Source organism: Oncorhynchus gorbuscha, linkage group LG11, assembly GCF_021184085.1.
Source record: "Oncorhynchus gorbuscha isolate QuinsamMale2020 ecotype Even-year linkage group LG11, OgorEven_v1.0, whole genome shotgun sequence".
Lineage (NCBI taxonomy): Eukaryota > Metazoa > Chordata > Actinopteri > Salmoniformes > Salmonidae > Oncorhynchus > Oncorhynchus gorbuscha.
In genome coordinates, this window is record NC_060183.1 from 47,053 (window position 1) to 67,557 (window position 20,505).

At 45.4% G+C, this 20,505-nt stretch overlaps 1 protein-coding gene across 1 annotated transcript in view; it reads right to left on the reverse strand.

The window, feature by feature from the left end:
• LOC124048022 (myosin heavy chain, fast skeletal muscle-like) overlaps nucleotides 1-7,427 on the reverse strand; it is a 37,774-nt gene extending 30,347 nt beyond the window's left edge. Inside the window, exons 1-9 of the mRNA XM_046368372.1 lie at nucleotides 7,291-7,427; nucleotides 6,929-7,156; nucleotides 4,971-5,117; nucleotides 4,604-4,760; nucleotides 2,727-2,754; nucleotides 2,410-2,521; nucleotides 2,149-2,241; nucleotides 1,931-1,991; nucleotides 1,044-1,142 (exon numbers count right to left, since the gene is read on the reverse strand). Coding sequence (XP_046224328.1) covers nucleotides 1,044-1,142; nucleotides 1,931-1,991; nucleotides 2,149-2,241; nucleotides 2,410-2,521; nucleotides 2,727-2,754; nucleotides 4,604-4,760; nucleotides 4,971-5,117; nucleotides 6,929-7,144 — 913 coding nt within the window. The 5' untranslated portion in view covers nucleotides 7,145-7,156; nucleotides 7,291-7,427. The remainder of the gene's footprint in view (nucleotides 1-1,043; nucleotides 1,143-1,930; nucleotides 1,992-2,148; nucleotides 2,242-2,409; nucleotides 2,522-2,726; nucleotides 2,755-4,603; nucleotides 4,761-4,970; nucleotides 5,118-6,928; nucleotides 7,157-7,290) is intronic.
• Nucleotides 7,428-20,505: the final 13,078 nt, after the last annotated feature.

Consider the following 20,505-nt stretch of genomic DNA (forward strand, 5'->3'; position numbering starts at 1 on the left):
ATTAGAGTTTATTTAGATTTTAGAGTACCTGAGGATTAAATAGAAATGTCGTTTGACTTGTTTTAACTAAGTTTAGCGGTAGCTTTTTGGATTCCTTTGTCTGCATGTTGAACGAGTGGATTACTCAAATCGATGGCGCCAACTAAACAGACTTTTGGGGAATTAAAGAATAATTTGATCTAACAAAACAACCATTTATGTTGTAGCTGGGACCCTTGGGATTACAAACAGAGGAAGATCTTCAAAAGTTGAAAAATATGTTGATGTGGGGCGTCGTCCTCAAACAATCGCATGGTATGCTTTCGCCGTAAAGCATATTGTAAATCGGACAATGCAGTTATATTAACAAGAATTTAAGCTTTTAAATAATATAAGATACTTGTATGTTCATGAATGTTTAATATTACAATTATTTATTTGAATTGCCCTCCAATTTCACCGGATGTTGTCGGCTGGTGTCCCGCTAGCGAGACACCCGCTAACAATCAGTGTATAATGTATCCTGTGTGTGTGTGTTTATGTAATTCTGTGTGATTATTTAGTTAGTTAGTGAATAAATAATTTGTGTATTGCTGACTCATCATGGAGACTAGGGTTCGTGCAGATTTATAGGATATTATTATGTTCAGAATGAGACTGAAATAGGAGCAAATGATTGATGTATGACGGATAGTATATCGAGATATTCTGATATTCTTGAGTTAAATCGGGAAACAGTAACTCATTAAATGATATTTTCCTGTGGTGCCGCAGATTACTACTTAATGAATTGTTATATGATTAATTTAATTGCGTAATAACTGAAAGTGGTATGTAATTATTCAATGAATAGCTGTCATCGCATTAATGGTAGTCACGTCACAACAATAAACAGCATCAAAAGAGGGGACTGAGACCCATGGACTAGTGCTTCACAGTTCATTCCTTGGTACCTTGAATGTACCCATTTTAATAGTATTAATAGTGTGGACAATTAACTATTTTTTATAAGTTCCACAGATAGGGGTGGAAATAATGTTCTCTGAACCGCTACATTTCCATACCAACTATCTCAGGTTTGTGGCCTGTCATCATTTGGAAGAAGATATGGTAGCCTCTCTCATCGGGCAGCTGGAATGACACTCTGGACTTCTCCAGCAGGTCTAAGAGAGAGAGAGAGAGATACAGAGAAAGAGAGAGAGATACAGAGAGAGAGAGAGAGATAGAGAGATACAGAGAGAGAGATACAGAGAGAGAGAGATACAGAGAGAGATACACAGAGAGAGAGAGAGATACACAGAGAGGGAGAGAGAGAGAGATACAGAGAGAGAGAGAGAGAGATACAGAGAGAGAGAGAGATACACAGAGAGAGAGAGAGGGAGATACACAGAGAGAGAGAGAGGGAGAGAGAGATACACAGAGAGAGAGAGAGAGAGAGAGAGAGAGAGAGAGAGAGAGAGAGAGAGAGAGAGAGAGAGAGAGAGAGAGAGAGAGAGAGAGAGAGAGATACACAGAGAGAGAGATACAGAGAGAGATAAACAGAGAGAGAGAGATACAGAGAGAGAGAGAGAGAGAGAGAGAGAGAGAGAGAGAGAGAGAGAGAGAGAGAGAGATACAGAGAGAGAGAGAGAGAGATACAGAGAGAGAGATAGAGAGAGATACAGAGAGAGAGAGAGAGAGATACAGAGAGAGAGATACAGAGAGAGAGAGAGATACACAGAGAGAGAGAAAGAGATATTGAGAGAGAGAGAGAGATACAGAGAGAGAGAAAGAGAGATACAGAGAGAGAGAGAGAGAGAGAGATACAGAGAGAGAGAGATACAGAGAGATACAGATACAGAGAGAGTGATACAGATATATATATATAGAGAGAGATATTACAAAAAAATATCTTTAAAAAGTGTCTGTGTGAATTTAGGAAACCATTGAGAAACAGTCAAAACCAACTCACAGGTCTCAATGTCAGCTTTAGCCAGTTTGCCTCCTTGGAAATGAATCCTAATGAATTTACCCTGTAGTGGAGCATGGGGGTTAGAAATAGGGCAACTATTTGATAGACCCCTTTAAATGTTACAGTTTGTAGGACATATATTGATAAAACAATAGGGAACTACTAAAATAAATGTTTCCAATGCAAGGTAACTTCCACAGTATTCCCTTCAAACTTACAAAGCGAGACGAGTTGTCATTCCTCACTGTCTTGGCATTACCGTAAGCCTCCAGCAGAGGGTTAGCTGCAATGATCTGATCCTCAAGAGACCCCTGATTGAGACAAACACAAGTAGCTCGGAAACTGATAAAGAGGTCAAGTTTGTTTTTGCTAAATGGCTTGAACACTTTTCTTGAAACAGGATTCACCACTGGAAAAAATAGTTTACACAGCCCATCAGACTGAAATGTGTTAAAAAGGCAAACACAAACACAACCTACCTGCATTTTGCCGGGCTCGTCCTTCTTCTTTTCACCACCAGACACTGCAATGGTGGCGAAGTACTGGATGACACGCTTGGTGTTGACAGTTTTTCCTGCACCGGATTCTCCGCTAGTTTATATGACAGGGAAATAGGGGTTTCAGTCACATGTTTGAGTATCAGATTGGGATTCACTAAAATAGCATTGAGAATAGAACAAATATTCACAGTAATCGACTTATCGTTACACATAGCCTAATCCAATCATAATGTTGTGTATTTTCATCACACCCAAGTTATAATAGAAAAACTTTGAAAAGTTTGTATACAACTTACGTAATCAGGACGGACTGGTTCTCATTATCTGGAACCAAAAACACATTGCTTATCATTTCGGGGCGACAGGTAGTCTACAGTAGTGGTTAGAGCATTGGGCAAATAACCGAAAGGTTGCTGGATCAAATCCCCGAGCTGACAAGTTAAAAATCTGTTGTTTTACCCCTGAACATGAATTTAACCCACTTTTACATTTACATTTACATTTAAGTCATTTAGCAGACGCTCTTATCCAGAGCGACTTACAAATTGGTGCATTCACCTTATGACATCCAGTGGAACAGCCACTTTACAATAGTGCATCTAAATCTTTTAAGGGGGGGGGTGAGAAGGATTACTTTATCCTATCCTAGGTATTCCTTAAAGAGGTGGGGTTTCAGGTGTCTCCGGAAGGTGGTGATTGACTCCGCTGTCCTGGCGTCGTGAGGGAGTTTGTTCCACCATTGGGGGGCCAGAGCAGCGAACAGTTTTGACTGGGCTGAGCGGGAACTGTACTTCCTCAGTGGTAGGGAGGCGAGCAGGCCAGAGGTGGATGAACGCAGTGCCCTTGTTTGGGTGTAGGGCCTGATCAGAGCCTGGAGGTACTGAGGTGCCGTTCCCCTCACAGCTCCGTAGGCAAGCACCATGGTCTTGTAGCGGATGCGAGCTTCAACTGGAAGCCAGTGGAGAGAGCGGAGAGCTTTTCCCTGGTAGACTATCATCGTAAATAAGAATTTGTTCTTAACTCATTTGCCTAGTTAAATGAAGGTTAAATAAAAAATCATTCTCAAAAAACATTATGGAATTCACTTACTTTTTTCATTCTTTACTAATGACCTGTAACTGAGTAAGTCAAATCAAACTTTACAACAAGTGTAGACCTTACCATGCAATGCTTACTTACAAGCCCTTAACCAACAGTGCAGTTCAAGAAAAGTTAAGAAAATATTGACCAAATAAACTAAAGTAAAAACGTATAAAAAGTAACACAATAAAATAACAATAATGGGGTTATATACAGGAGGCACCGGTACCAAGTCAGTGTGCAGGGGTACAGGTTAGTTGAGGTCATTTGTACATGTAGGTAGGGGTGAAGGGACTATGCATAGATAATAAACAGAGAGAAGCAGCAGTGTACAAAACAAATGGAAGGGGGTGTCAATCTAACAGTCCGGTGGCCATTTGATTAATTGTTCAGCAGTCTTATGGCTTGGGGATAGAAGCTGTTCAGCAGTCTTATGGCTTGGGGATAGAAGCTGTTCAGCAGTTTTATGGCTTGGGGGTAGAAGCTGTTCAGCAGTCTGATGGCTTGGGGATAGAAGCTGTTCAGCAGTCTTATGGCTTGGGGATAGAAGCTGTTCAGCAGTCTTATGGCTTGGGGGTAGAAGCTGTACTTAAAGAGCTGCAGTCAGTTTCAGAATGGGTGGCAAGAAATACATTAGTCCTAAATATTTCAAAAACTAAAAGCCTTGTATTTAGGACAAGTCATTTACTAAACCTTAAACCTCAACTCAATTTTGCAATAAATCATGTGGAAATTGAGCAATTTGAGGTGACTAAACTGCTTGGAGTAACCCTGGATTGTAAACTGTTATGGTAAAACATATTGATGCCATAGTAGCTATGAAATGTGCTATGTTTGTAATTGTATGTAACTGCCCTTTATGTTGCTGGACCCCAGGAAGAGTAGCTGCTACCTTGGCAGGAACTAATGAGGATCCATAATAAACCCCAGGAAGAGTAGCTACTGCCTTGGCATTTCCATTCAAGGCTAGTGAAATCAGATATTCCCAGCAGATTGTTCAAACCTAGACTAGAAAGCAGTAGATACCTCTCTAAAGCATATTTGAACTTCCTTCCATCCATTCAACCATCCATCCATCCGTGAGAGTTCATACCGATCTGCATGAACTGAAAGGCGTTGTCAGAGACAGAGAAGATATGGGGTGGGGCCTCCATCCTCTTCTTCCCTCTGTAGGCGTTAACAACCTCCATGTCGTACACAGGAAGCCACTTGTAGGGGTTCACCGTGGCACAGAACAGCCCAGAGTAGGTCTGGATGAAAGGGATTAAATTAAATGAGGGGATTAGCTAAATCTGACTGAAATTGACCTGGATTTCTGTGAGGATGTGGGTCTCTGTTATACTGATGTAGACCTGCTGTTTTGGTATATGTTCATTTCTACCATTCATTGATGTGTAGTATTGTGTGTGTGTGTTTGTTATGTTCATGTATGTGTGTCTGTGTTTATGCAGGTTTCTTACATAGATCATCCATGCTGCATAACGCTCTTTGAGGTTATACAACACAGAGGCTTCATTCAGGTAGGTCATCATGGCCATGTCCTCAATCTTGTCGTACTTAGGGGGGTTCATCTGGAAGATGTCTGCGTCTTTGAACTCTTTTCCTTCCTGAAACAGTCAGAAGTCTAGATTACATGCAGATTAACCTGGACATGACTGAAAACGTTTTGCTCATTAAATACAATTTTGCATTTGTATGTGCAGCCCTCTTGAATCCAACTACATTGTTATCACCCACTGACATGGGGATGTTTGACTAGTCAATACAAAAAATGATGCCATTTTTAAATAGAGCTATAAAAATCATGTGTTTAAAGGTTATATTCTGTTTACAGAAAACAAAGAAATCCTTCTTGTCTTTGGTTACAATTTTTTTTAAAGGTTTTTCTTTAAGGTTGCTTTAATTAAGGGGGAGATCAAGCTGATCCTAACTGTTATAGGCCTATTTCTATTTTGCCCTGTTTATCAAAAGTGTTGGAAAAACTTGTCAAAAATCAACTGACTGGCTTTCTTGTCGTCTATATTATTCTCTCTGGTCTGCAATCTGGTTTCTGCTCAGGTTATGGATGTGTCCCTGCAACCTTAAAGGTTCTAAAATGTCACCATTGCCCTTGATTCTAAGCAATGTTATACTGCTATTTTTATTGACTTGGCCAAGGCTTTTGATACAGTAGACCATTCCATTCTTGTGGGCCAGGCTAAGGAGTATTGGTGTCTCTGAGGGGTCTTTGGCCTGGTTTGCTAACTACCTCTCTCAAAGAGTCCAGTGAATAAAGTCAGAACATCTGCTCTCTCAACCACTGCCAGTCACCAAGGGAGTACCCCAGGGCTCAATCCTAGGCCCCACACTCTTCTCAATTTACACCAACAACATAGCTCAGGCAGTAAGAAGCTCTCTCATCCATTTATACTCAGATTATACAGTACTCAGCTGGCGCCTCCCCGGACTTTGTCTTAAAAGCTCTACAACAAAGCTTTCTTAGTGTCCAACAAGCTTTCTCTGCCCTTAACCTTGTTCTGAACAGCTCCAAAACAAAGGTCATGTGCTTTGGTAAGAAGAATGCCCCTCTCCCCACAGGTGTGATTACTTCCTCTGAGGGTTTAGAGCTTGAGGTAGTTACCTCATACAAGTACTTGGGAGTATGACTAGACGGTACACTGTCCTCTCAGCACGTATGAAAGCTGCAGGCTAAAGTTAAATCTAGACTTGGTTTCCTCTATCATAATCGCTCCTCTTTCACCCCAGCTGGCAAACTAACCCTGATTCAGATGACCATCCTACTCGTGCTAGATTACAGAGACATTATTTATAGATTGGCAGGTAAGGGTGATCTTGAGCGGCTAGATGTTCTTTTCCATTCAGCCATTAGATTTGCCACCAATGCTCCTTATAGGACACATCACTGCACTCTATACTCCTCTGTAAACTGGTAATCTCTGTATACCCATCGCAAGACCCACTGGTTGATGCCTATTTATAAAACCCTCTTAGGCCTCACTCCCACCTAACTGAGATACCCACTGCAGCCCTCATCCTCCACATACAACACCCGGTCCCCAAAGCACACACATCCCTGGGTCACTCCACTTTGCACTTTGCAATTCGCAATGTTGTGTTGCTTCCATGTTGTTGTCATGTTGTGTTGCTACCATGATGTCTTGTCATTTGTTGCAGCCATGCTGTGTTGTTGTCTTAGGTCTCTCTTTATTGTTGTGCTGTCTCTTGTCGTGATGTGTGTTTTGTCCTATATTCTTTTTACATTCAAAAAAATAGATGTTTCCCAGCCCTCGTCCCCACGGGAGGTATTGTGCCTTTTGGTAGGCCGTCATTGTAAATAAGAATTAGTTCTTAACTGACTTGCCTAGTTAAGGTTGAAAAAAATAGAGTAATTCCATAAACTTCAACAAATCAGGCTTACCTCCTTAGTGCCGTCAGGATTTGTGACTGTCACAGTACACTTTCCTTCGGCCCTGCCAGTAATTAAACCCTTAAGGTAAAGCTCCTTGACATCTGACACATAGCAGGAATTCTTTGAATCAAAGGGTGCTGTTTGTGCCTCAATCCTCTCCCTCTCAGGCTTACGGAGGTATATGGCAGCCTTGCCGTAGATGGCCATCTCCGCATCCGTGCTCATGGTGACGGATCACTAGGAAAGAGATTAAATAAGAAAGAGTAACAGGATTGACTGTGGCGCTTCCTCACTAGTCAACATAGTTAGATGAGCGATCTCTCTATAATATTTTTGTCACTTTTAATGTGAAGACTAAAACCATGTCTCACCTTCTTTCCCTCCTCCTACAGATTACTTTGTACTTCTTGGAGGACGCTGTTAAACAGTAAGGTGTCATGAATATTCACAAGCCCAAAGCCTTATCATTTAGCCCTCGAAGGGATAGAACAGTTTTTGAATGGCATCATTCAACTCAGTCATTACAGCCATTTCCAATTCAACTACAGGTGCAACTGGTGACTTTCATTTTCCTGGCAACTCACTTTACTACACATTATGTAAAGAATTCAAATATACACCCCTGAAAACTCAGTTACATTCTAGACCACCCACTCAAATTCCAAACAAGTGCAGGAGCATCACTTTAGACAGTAAATGAAAGTTACATTTGAAGTAAAACACATTTAAAGTAAAACACATTCCTTAAAGCAACATTTTAAATCAAAGTCACTTGATTGCATATTGTAACATCTTTCACGCGTCAAGAAAAATGCAGAACTCAATTTAAACAGTGCAGTTAGTTACTGTCGCTGACTACAAATATGAGACAACGGTAAACATGTGAAGAGAGGAGACAGCCTTACCACAGAGGAAGAAGGTATCTGACTTGTGGATGCGGGTGCCTCAGCCTCCTTATATCTGGTTGAAAGTGCCCACCAAGCACAAGTTAATTATGGACCACTCTGGTTAAGGAAATGGATTGGAGGAGAGGCCTCTGTATTTCACTGTCTTACCAGCGTCACCACTTCCAGGAGCACCACACTATATGACTTTGGGATTTAATATTAGTCTCAATTTATTTTCACTGAATGTATATAAATGATAGTTGCCATTACCCAAAAATATGACATTATCAAATACCACTGGGACTCAAATACGGAGTGGATCCACTCTATTAAATACAATTTTAAACACTTTAACAAATGTTTATATATTTAAGTAGACTGAAGATATTTTTTGGCCGGTTTGTGGGTGGAGAGAACATTAGCACCCCGCAGACAAAGAGTTTATGACAAGTTATTTTAAAGATATTGCATGATATGTGACCTTTGTTTTTGTATTTGAGGGACATGTTTCTCTAAGCTCCAAACTTGGTCTGGGCAGGGAGGGGGTAGAGGGGGACACTGATATACTGTTAACTAAGTTTAGGAGGGGTTGTGGGGAGGTGGAGGGGGACACTGATATCATGTTAACGAAGTTACGCCGGGATAGTTGGATTATTCAGAGTTGGGTTGAAGCATTAGGTTGCAAAGAGAAGGACAAACTGAATTGCTTTCAAGGAGGACTGGCTTGAATAGTGAGTATGACCACACAATGTACTTTCATCATGAGCTAAAGCTATTGGTTTTCTTCTCAAAGCTGCAAAGAAAATGTTGTGATCCATTTAATAAACACAAGAGACCACTAAATTAGATAAAAGGGTGTGGTGGCACTAGTAGGACCAGCGGCATCTAGTGAGGCAAATGTGGTATTTTCACACTAATTTATGATGAAGAATGCTTGTCAGACATAGAGAACTGACACTGTATACTGTTGTTGGAGTGGGGTGGGGTGTGAGCTTATTTTCTCAGAGATCAAATTATATCTCAACAAAGTAATGTTTCAGGAGTGCTAATCATATCTGTTCATAACTACATAAATGATTTCAGCACAATCTGAGGCGACGGGTGTCAAGCCTCTTTCTTGTGCTTTTTGAGGATGGAAAGAACCATCAAACTTTATTGAAGTAGAACATGGGGAAGCCCTTGCTGAATACTGCAGTGATCCCCCGTTTCCTAAAACAATAACACATGTTGGCTAGGCTAGCCAACAAACTGTCAGGGGAAGCCCTCAATACATGCTGACTCACAGACAGTCAGGTGGAGATGTAAAGTGTGGTTATTTGACTAGGTTAACTATGGTTATTTATTATGGAGTGGCTGTGGTTATTTAACTAGGTTAACTATGGTTATTTATTATGGAGTGGCTGTGGTTATTTAACTAGGTTAACTATGGTTATTTATTATGGAGTGGCTGTGGTTATTTAACTAGATTAACTATGGTTATTTATTATGGAGTGGCTGTGGCTATTTAACTAGGTTAACTATGGTTATTTAACTAGGTTAACTATGGTTATTTATTATGGAGTGGCTGTGGTTATTTAACTAGATTAACTATGGTTATTTATTATGGAGTGGCTGTGGTTATTTAACTAGGTTAACTGTGGTTATTTATTATGGAGTGGCTGTGGTTATTTAACTAGGTTAACTGTGGTTATTTATTATGGAGTGGCTGTGGTTATTTTATTAGGTTAACTTTGGTTATTTATTATGGAGTGGCTGTGGTTATTTGACTAGGTTAACTATGGTTATTTATTATGGAGCGGCTGTGGTTATTTAACTAGGTTAATATATATATATTTATTTATTATGGAGTGGCTGTGGTTATTTTACTAGGTTAATATATATATATATTTATTTATTATGGAGTGGCTGTGGTTATTTGACTATGTTAACTATGGTTATTTATTATGGAGTGGCTGTGGTTATTTGACTAGGTTAACTTTGGTTATTTATTATGGAGTGGCTGTGGTTATTTAACTAGGTTAATATATATATTTATTTATTATGGAGTGGCTACAGTTATCTAACTAGATTAACTGTGGTTATTGTGGTTAATTTTACTAAAATATTTCAATAGTCATATGGAAAAGTCCACAGAACCTCTCCAAAAGGCTTTCGAAGCCATCATTGGCTAAATCGGTTTTGTCCAACTCGTCTCCGAACCTACGCATTTGCCACAGTCACACCCTGGATCTAGTTTAGTTTTCTAGTAATCCTGTTCTATCGGACCACCATCTTATTACGTTTACAATCACAGAAAATAATCTGCTCAGACCTCAACCAAGGATTATCTAAAGCTGCACTATAAATTCTCAGACAACCCAAAGATTCCTAGATGCCCTTCCAGGTCCCGGGACCTGCTGTTTTCTACTCGCCCTCTCTGTCTCCCTCTACTGCACCTGCTGTCTCAACCTCTGAATGTTCAGGCTATGAAAAGCCAACTGACATTTACTCCTGAGGTGCTGGCCTGTTGCGCCCTCTACAACCACTGTGATTATTATTTGACCCTGCTGGTCATCAATGAACAGTTGAACATATTAAAGAACAATCTGGCCTTAATGGCCATGTACTCTTATAATCTCCACCTGGCACAGTCAGAAGAGGACTGGCCACCAATCATAGCTGGCCTTAATGGCCATGTACTCTTATAATCTCCGCCTGGCACAGTAAGAAGAGGACTGGCCACCCCTCAGAGCAGGCCATAATGGCCATGTACTCTTATAATCTCCACCTGGCACAGTCAGAAGAGGACTGGCCACCCCTCAGAGCTGGCCTTAATGGCCATGTACTCTTATAATTTCCACCCGGCACAGTCAGAAGAGGACTGGCCACCCCTCAGAGCTGGCCTTAATGGCCATGTACTCTTATAATTTCCACCCGGCACAGTCAGAAGAGGACTGGCCACCCCTCAGAGCTGGCCTTAATGGCCATGTACTGGCACAGTTAATGGCCAATGGCCATGTACTCTTATAATTTCCACCCGGCACAGTCAGAAGAGGACTGGCCACCCCTCAGAGCTGGCCTTAATGGCCATGTACTCTTATAATTTCCACCCGGCACAGTCAGAAGAGGACTGGCCACCCCTCAGAGCTGGCCTTAATGGCCATGTACTCTTATAATTTCCACCCGGCACAGTCAGAAGAGGACTGGCCACCCCCCAGAGCATGATTCCTCTCTGGGTTTATTCCTAGGTTCTTGCCTTCATAGGAACTTTTTCATTGCCACTGTGCTTCTACATCTGCATTGCTCGCTGTTTGCGGTTTTAGGTTTCTGTATAAACACTCTGTGACATCTGCTGATGTAAAAAAAGGCTTTATAAATACATTTGATTTGAAATCCTTGTTGAACATCTCATTCCAAAATCATGGGCATTAATATGGAGTTGGTCCCCCCTTTGCTGCTATAACAGCCTCCACTCTTATGGGAAGGCTTTCCACTAGATGTTGGAACATTGCTGCTATAACAGCCTCCACTCTTCTGGGAAGGCTTTCCACTAGATGTTGGAACATTGCTGCAGGGGCTTGCGTCAATTCATCCACAAGAGCATTAGTGAGGTCGGGCACTGATGTTGGGAGATTAGGCCTGTCTCGCAGTCGGCGTTCCAATTCATTCCAAAGGTGTTCCATGGGGTTGAGGTCAGGGCTCTGTGCAGGCCAGTCAAGTTCTTCCACACCGATCTCGACAAACCATTTCTGTATGGACCTCGCTTTGTGTATTGGGGAACTGTCATGCTGAAACAGGAAAGGTCCTCCCCCAAGCTGTTGCCGCAAAGTGTGAAGCAAAGAATCGTCTAGAATGTCATTGTATGCTGTAGCATTAAGATTTCCCTTCACTTGAACTAAGAGGACCAAATCAGGAAAAAGCCCCAGACCATCATCTACTAAACTAAACCCTAACCCTACATTTGTCACTATGCAATGGGGCAGGTAGCAAACCCATATTCATCCATCATCCATCGGACTGCCAGATGGTGAAGCATGATTTATCACTCCAGAAAACACATTTCCACCGCTCCAGAGTCCAATGGCGGCGAGCTTTACACCACTCCAGCCGACGCTTGGCATAAAACATGGTGATCTTAGGCTTGAGTTTCCATGGCTGCTCGGCCATGGAAACTCATTTCATGAAGATCCTGGCAAACACTTCTGATGTTGCTTCCAGAGGCTGTTTCGAACTCGGAAGTAAGTGTTGCAACTGAGGACAGACATTTTTTTATGCGCTACGTGATTCAGCCCTCAGCGATCCCATTCTGTGAGCTTGTGTGGCCTACCACTTCGCGGCTGAGCTGTTGTTGCTCCTAGATGTTTTACACTTCACAATAACAGCACTTATAGTTGACCAGAGCTGCTCTACCAGGACAGAAATGTGACGAACTGAAGGAAAGGTGGCATCCTATGACGGTGCTACATTGAAATTCACTGAGCTCTTCAGTAAGGCCCATTCTACTGCCAATGTTTGTCTACGGAGATTGCACGGCTGTGTGCTCAATTTTATACACCTGTCAGCACTAATTTGAAGGGGTATCTACATACGTTTGTATATATAGTGTACTACTTATATATAGTGTACTTGAACTGTGTGTCTGAGAATGCTGGGAATCCGCCTGCCTTCTGGAAGGTAGTGGAATCTCTGAAATGAAAATCCACCCCCTCAATACCCCAGCAGATTAGGACAACCTCTAACAGATAAGATAGTCATTTATGTTGTGTTTAGAACCACTTTGCCTCAGATGGCACCTTATTGGACAGAATAGTTGCAGAGAACGATACATTTCCAGATACACATTTCTCATTTCAACCATTTGATGTCTATGTACTAAGTGCCTTATTGAAGATTGATGTAAAACAATCCACTGGGGCTACAGATTGCGAGTTGAAGATAAATAATTTTACTAAGAGTATTAGTAATTAGTAATTGACTGACCCCGTCACTCCAGATCTCCTAAAAGTACTATTTCTAGGGTCAATTTTAGATCAATGCTATGCATTTTCAGCCATTCTTGAACCTAAGACCAGAAACAGGCTACCTGAGGGCAATACCTAAATAAATGGTCTATTGATTCTGTATCCTCACAACAAAATCTGCAGAGCTTTGATGATTTCATGCCCCAAATATTCAAAATTTTGTTGGTGGCAAGAATTCTATGTAATAATCTTAGCTGAAAAGCACAAAGTCTTGAATCTTGCGTTGTTTTATATATCAACTTACACCCTGTACCATGGAATCAGTACATCAAAAATCTCTTCCCAACTATTTTGCAATCTGTATGCCACAGTTGTCAACATCCTGGTCCTCAAATGAAACTGGTAACTTTCCTATTTATGCTATTTTTATTATTTTTATTGTTTTGATCCTTTATATTGGGCAGACAGACCAGTTCCCTACCTCCTCCCACTGCCACCACCAGTTTTGATCCTTTATATTGGGCAGACAGACCAGTTCCCTACCTCCTCCCACTGCCACCACCAGTTTTGATCCTTTATATTGGGCAGACAGACCAGTTCCCTACCTCCTCCCGCTGCCACTACCAGTTTTGATCCTTTATATTGGGCAGACAGACCAGTTCCCTACCTCCTCCCACTGCCACTACCAGTTTGATCCTTTATATTGGGCAGACAGACCAGTTCCCTACCTCCTCCCGCTGCCACTACCAGTTTTGATCCTTTATATTGGGCAGACAGACCAGTTCCCTACCTCCTCCCGCTGCCACTACCAGTTTTGATCCTTTATATTGGGCAGACAGACCAGTTCCCTACCTCCTCCCGCTGCCACTACCAGTTTTGATCCTTTATATTGGGCAGACAGACCAGTTCCCTACCTCCTCCCGCTGCCACCTGCCTCCGCCAGTTTTGATCCTTTATATTGGGCAGACAGACCAGTTCCCTACCTCCTCCCGCTGCCACCACCAGTTTTGATCCTTTATATTGGGCAGACAGACCAGTTCCCTACCTCCTCCCGCTGCCACCACCAGTTTTGATCCTTTATATTGGGCAGACAGACCAGTTCCCTACCTCCTCCCGCTGCCACCACCAGTTTTGATCCTTTATATTGGGCAGACAGACCAGTTCCCTACCTCCTCCTGCTGCCACCACCAGTTTTGATCCTTTATATTGGGCAGACAGACCAGTTCCCTACCTCCTCCCCCTGCCACCTGCCTCCTCCAGTTTTGATCCTTTATATTGGGCAGACAGACCAGTTCCCTACCTCCTCCCGCTGCCTCCTCCAGTTTTGATCCTTTATATTGGGCAGACAGACCAGTTCCCTACCTCCTCCCACTGCCACCACCAGTTTTGATCCTTTATATTGGGCAGACAGACCAGTTCCCTACCTCCTCCCGCTGCCACCACCAGTTTTGATCCTTTATATTGGGTAGACAGACCAGTTCCCTACCTCCTCCCGCTGCCACCACCAGTTTTGATCCTTTATATTGGGCAGACAGACCAGTTCCCTACCTCCTCCCCCTGCCACCTGCCTCCTCCAGTTTTGATCCTTTATATTGGGCAGACAGACCAGTTCCCTACCTCCTCCCGCTGCCACCACCAGTTTTGATCCTTTATATTGGGCAGACAGACCAGTTCCCTACCTCCTCCCGCTGCCACCACCAGTTTTGATCCTTTATATTGGGCAGACAGACCTGTTCCCTACCTCCTCCCGCTGCCACCAGCAGTTTTGATCCTTTATATTGGGCAGACAGACCAGTTCCCTACCTCCTCCCCCTGCCACCTGCCTCCTCCAGTTTTGATCCTTTATATTGGGCAGACAGACCAATTCCCTACCTCCTCCCGCTGCCACCACCAGTTTTGATCCTTTATATTGGGCAGACAGACCAGTTCCCTACCTCCTCCCGCTGCCACCTGCCTCCGCCAGTTTTGATCCTTTATATTGGGCAGACAGACCAGTTCCCTACCTCCTCCCACTGCCACCACCAGTTTTGATCCTTTATATTGGGCAGACAGACCAGTTCCTTACCTCCTCCCGCTGCCACCACCAGTTTTGATCCTTTATATTGGGCAGACAGACCAGTTCCCTACCTCCTCCCGCTGCCACCACCAGTTTTGATCCTTTATATTGGGCAGACAGACCAGTTCCCTACCTCCTCCTGCTGCCACCACCAGTTTTGATCCTTTATATTGGGCAGACAGACCAGTTCCCTACCTCCTCCCCCTGCCACCTGCCTCCTCCAGTTTTGATCCTTTATATTGGGCAGACAGACCTGTTCCCTACCTCCTCCCGCTGCCACCACCAGTTTTGATCCTTTATATTGGGCAGACAGACCAGTTCCCTACCTCCTCCCCCTGCCACCTACCACCACCAGTTTTGATCCTTTATATTGGGCAGACAGACCAGTTCCCTACCTCCTCCCACTGCCACCTGCCACCACCAGTTTTGATCCTTTATATTGGGCAGACAGACCAGTTCCCTACCTCCTCCCGCTGCCACCACCAGTTTTGATCCTTTATATTGGGCAGACAGACCAGTTCCCTACCTCCTCCCGCTGCCACCTGCCTCCGCCAGTTTTGATCCTTTATATTGGGTAGACAGACCAGTTCCCTACCTCCTCCCACTGCAACCTGCCTCCGCCAGTTTTGATCCTTTATATTGGGCAGACAGACCAGTTCCCTACCTCCTCCCGCTGCCACCACCAGTTTTGATCCTTTATATTGGGCAGACAGACCAGTTCCCTACCTCCTCCCGCTGCCACCACCAGTTTTGATCCTTTATATTAGGCAGACAGACGAGTTCCCTACCTCCTCCTACTGCCACCTGCCTCTGACAGTTTTGATCCTTTATATTCGGCAGACAGACCAGTTCCCTACCTCCTGCCGCTGCCACCTGCCTCCGCCAGTTTTGATCCTTTATATTGGGCAGACAGACCAGTTCCCTACCTCCTCCCGCTGCCACCACCAGTTTTGATCCTTTATATTGGGCAGACAGACCAGTTCCCTACATCCTCCTGCTGCCACCACCAGTTTTGATCCTTTATATTGGGCAGACAGACCAGTTCCCTACCTCCTCCCCCTGCCACCTGCCTCCTCCAGTTTTGATCCTTTATATTGGGCAGACATACCAGTTCCCTACCTCCTCCCACTGCCACCACCAGTTTTGATCCTTTATATTGGGCAGACAGACCAGTTCCCTACCTCCTCCCGCTGCCACCACCAGTTTTGATCCTTTATATTGGGCAGACAGACCAGTTCCCTACCTCCTCCCGCTGCCACCTGCCTCCGCCAGTTTTGATCCTTTATATTGGGCAGACAGACCAGTTCCCTACCTCCTCCCACTGCCACCACCAGTTTTGATCCTTTATATTGGGCAGACAGACCAGTTCCTTACCTCCTCCCGCTGCCACCACCAGTTTTGATCCTTTATATTGGGCAGACAGACCAGTTCCCTACCTCCTCCCGCTGCCACCACCAGTTTTGATCCTTTATATTGGGCAGACAGACCAGTTCCCTACCTCCTCCCGCTGCCACCACCAGTTTTGATCCTTTATATTGGGCAGACAGACCTGTTCCCTACCTCCTCCCGCTGCCACCACCAGTTTTGATCCTTTATATTGGGCAGACAGACCAGTTCCCTACCTCCTCCCGCTGCCACCACCAGTTTTGATCGTTTATATTGGGCAGACAGACCAGTTCCCTACCTCCTCCTGCTGCCACCACCAGTTTTGATCCTTTATATTGGGCAGACAGACCAGTTCCCTACCTCCTCCCGCTGCCACCTGCCTCTGCCAGTTTTGATCCTTTATATTGGGCAGACAGACCAGTTCCCTACCTCCTCCCGCTGCCACCTGCCTCCGCCAGTTTTGATCCTTTATATTGGGCAGACAGACCAGTTCCCTACCTCCTCCCGCTGCCACCACCAGTTTTGATCCTTTATATTGGGCAGACAGACCAGTTCCCTACCTCCTCCCGCTGCCACCACCAGTTTTGATCCTTTATATTGGGCAGACAGACCAGTTCCCTACCTCCTCCCCCTGCCACCTACCACCACCAGTTTTGATCCTTTATATTGGGCAGACAGACCAGTTCCCTACCTCCTCCCACTGCCACCTGCCACCACCAGTTTTGATCCTTTATATTGGGCAGACAGACCAGTTCCCTACCTCCTCCCGCTGCCACCACCAGTTTTGATCCTTTATATTGGGCAGACAGACCAGTTCCCTACCTCCTCCCCCTGCCACCTACCACCACCTTTTTTGATCCTTTATATTGGGCAGACAGACCAGTTCCCTACCTCCTCCCACTGCCACCACCAGTTTTGATGCTTTATATTGGGCAGACAGACCAGTTCCCTACCTCCTCCCGCTGCCACCACCAGTTTTGATCCTTTATATTGGGCAGACAGACCAGTTCCCTACCTCCTCCCGCTGCCACCTGCCTCCGCCAGTTTTGATCCTTTATCTTGGGCAGACAGACCAGTTCCCTACCTCCTCCCGCTGCCACCACCAGTTTTGATCCTTTATATTGGGCAGACAGACCAGTTCCCTACCTCCTCCCGCTGCCACCACCAGTTTTGATCCTTTATATTGGGCAGACAGACCAGTTCCCTACCTCCTCCCGCTGCCACCACCAGTTTTGATCCTTTATATTGGGCAGACAGACCAGTTCCCTACCTCCTCCCGCTGCCACCACCAGATTTGATCCTTTATATTGGGCAGAAAGACCAGTTCCCTACCTCCTCCCGCTGCCACCACCAGTTTTGATACTTTATATTGGGCAGACAGACCAGTTCCCTACCTCCTCCCACTGCCACCACCAGATTTGATCCTTTATATTGGGCAGACAGACCAGTTCCCTACCTCCTCCCACTGCCACCAGCAGTTTTGATCCTTCATATTGGGCAGACAGACCAGTTCCCTACCTCCTCCCCCTGCCACCTACCACCACCAGTTTTGATCCTTTATATTGGGCAGACAGACCAGTTCCCTACCTCCTCCCACTGCCACCTGCCACCACCAGTTTTGATCCTTTATATTGGGCAGACAGACCAGTTCCCTACCTCCTCCCGCTGCCACCACCAGTTTTGATCCTTTATATTGGGCAGACAGACCAGTTCCCTACCTCCTCCCGCTGCCACCACCAGTTTTGATCCTTTATATTGGGCAGACAGACCAGTTCCCTACCTCCTCCCGCTGCCACCACCAGTTTTGATCCTTTATATTGGGCAGACAGACCAGTTCCCTACCTCCTCCCGCTGCCACCACCAGTTTTGATCCTTTATATGGGGCAGACAGACCAGTTCTCTACCTCCTCCCGCTGCCACCTGCCTCCGCCAGTTTTGATCCTTTATATTGGGTAGACAGACTAGTTCCCTACCTCCTCCCACTGCCACCACTAGTTTTGATCCTTTATATTGGACAGACAGACCAGTTCCCTACCTCCTCCCCCTGCCACCTGCCTCCTCCAGTTTTGATCCTTTATATTGGGCAGACAGACCAGTTCCCTACCTCCTCCCGCTGCCACCACCAGTTTTGATCCTTTATATTGGGCAGACAGACCAGTTCCCTACCTCCTCCCACTGCCACCACCAGTTTTGATCCTTTATATTGGGCAGACAGACCAGTTCCCTACCTCCTCCCGCTGCCACCACCAGTTTTGATCCTTTATATTGGGCAGACAGACCAGTTCCCTACCTCCTCCCGCTGCCACCACCAGATTTGATCCTTTATATTGGGTAGACAGACCAGTTCCCTACCTCCTCCCGCTGCCACCACCAGTTTTGATACTTTACATTGGGCAGACAGACCAGTTCCCTACCTCCTCCCGCTGCCACCACCAGTTTTGATCCTTTATATTGGGCAGACAGACCAGTTCCCTACCTCCTCCCGCTGCCACCACCAGTTTTGATCCTTTATATTGGGCAGACAGACCAGTTCCCTACCTCCTCCCGCTGCCACCACCAGTTTTGATCCTTTATATTGGGTAGACAGACTAGTTCCCTACCTCCTCCCACTGCCACCACCAGTTTTGATCCTTTATATTGGGCAGACAGACCAGTTCCCTACCTCCTCCCCCTGCCACCTACCACCACCTTTTTTGATCCTTTATATTGGGCAGACAGACCAGTTCCCTACCTCCTCCCACTGCCACCACCAGTTTTGATGCTTTATATTGGGCAGACAGACCAGTTCCCTACCTCCTCCCGCTGCCACCACCAGTTTTGATCCTTTATATTGGGCAGACAGACCAGTTCCCTACCTCCTCCCACTGCCACCACCAGATTTGATCCTTTATATTGGGCAGACAGACCAGTTCCCTACCTCCTCCCGCTGCCACCACCAGTTTTGATCCTTTATATTGGGCAGACAGACCAGTTCCCTACCTCCTCCCCCTGCCACCTACCACCACCTTTTTTGATCCTTTATATTGGGCAGACAGACCAGTTCCCTACCTCCTCCCACTGCCACCACCAGTTTTGATGCTTTATATTGGGCAGACAGACCAGTTCCCTACCTCCTCCCGCTGCCACCACCAGTTTTGATCCTTTATATTGGGCAGACAGACCAGTTCCCTACCTCCTCCCACTGCCACCACCAGATTTGATCCTTTATATTGGGCAGACAGACCAGTTCCCTACCTCCTCCCGCTGCCACCACCAGTTTTGATCCTTTATATTGGGCAGACAGACCAGTTCCCTACCTCCTCCCGCTGCCACCTGCCTCCGCCAGTTTTGATCCTTTATCTTGGGCAGACAGACCAGTTCCCTACCTCCTCCCGCTGCCACCACCAGTTTTGATCCTTTATATTGGGCAGACAGACCAGTTCCCTACCTCCTCCCGCTGCCACCACCAGTTTTGATCCTTTATATTGGGCAGACAGACCAGTTCCCTACCTCCTCCCGCTGCCACCACCAGTTTTGATCCTTTATATTGGGCAGACAGACCAGTTCCTTACCTCCTCCCGCTGCCACCACCAGTTTTGATCCTTTATATTGGGCAGACAGACCATTTCCCTACCTCCTCCCGCTGCCACCACCAGTTTTGATCCTTTATATTGGGCAGACAGACCAGTTCCCTACCTCCTCCCGCTGCCACCACCAGTTTTGATCCTTTATATTGGGCAGACAGACCAGTTCCCTACCTCCTCCCGCTGCCACCTGCCTCCGCCAGTTTTGATCCTTTATATTGGGCAGACAGACTAGTTCCCTACCTCCTCCCACTGCCACCACCAGTTTTGATCCTTTATATTGGGCAGACAGACCAGTTCCCTACCTCCTCCCCTGCCACCTGCCTCCTCCAGTTTTGATCCTTTATATTGGGCAGACAGACCAGTTCCCTACCTCCTCCCGCTGCCACCACCAGTTTTGATCCTTTATATTGGGCAGACAGACCAGTTCCCTACCTCCTCCCGCTGCCACCACCAGTTTTGATCCTTTATATTGGGCAGACAGACCAGTTCCCTACCTCCTCCCGCTGCCACCACCAGTTTTGATCCTTTATATTGGGCAGACAGACCAGTTCTCTACCTCCTCCCGCTGCCACCTGCCACTACCAGTTTTGATCCTTTATATTGGGCAGACAGACCAGTTCCCTACCTCCTCCCGCTGCCACCACCAGTTTTGATCCTTTATATTGGGCAGACAGACCAGTTCCCTACCTCCTCCCGCTGCCACCACCAGTTTTGATCCTTTATATTGGGCAGACAGACCAGTTCCCTACCT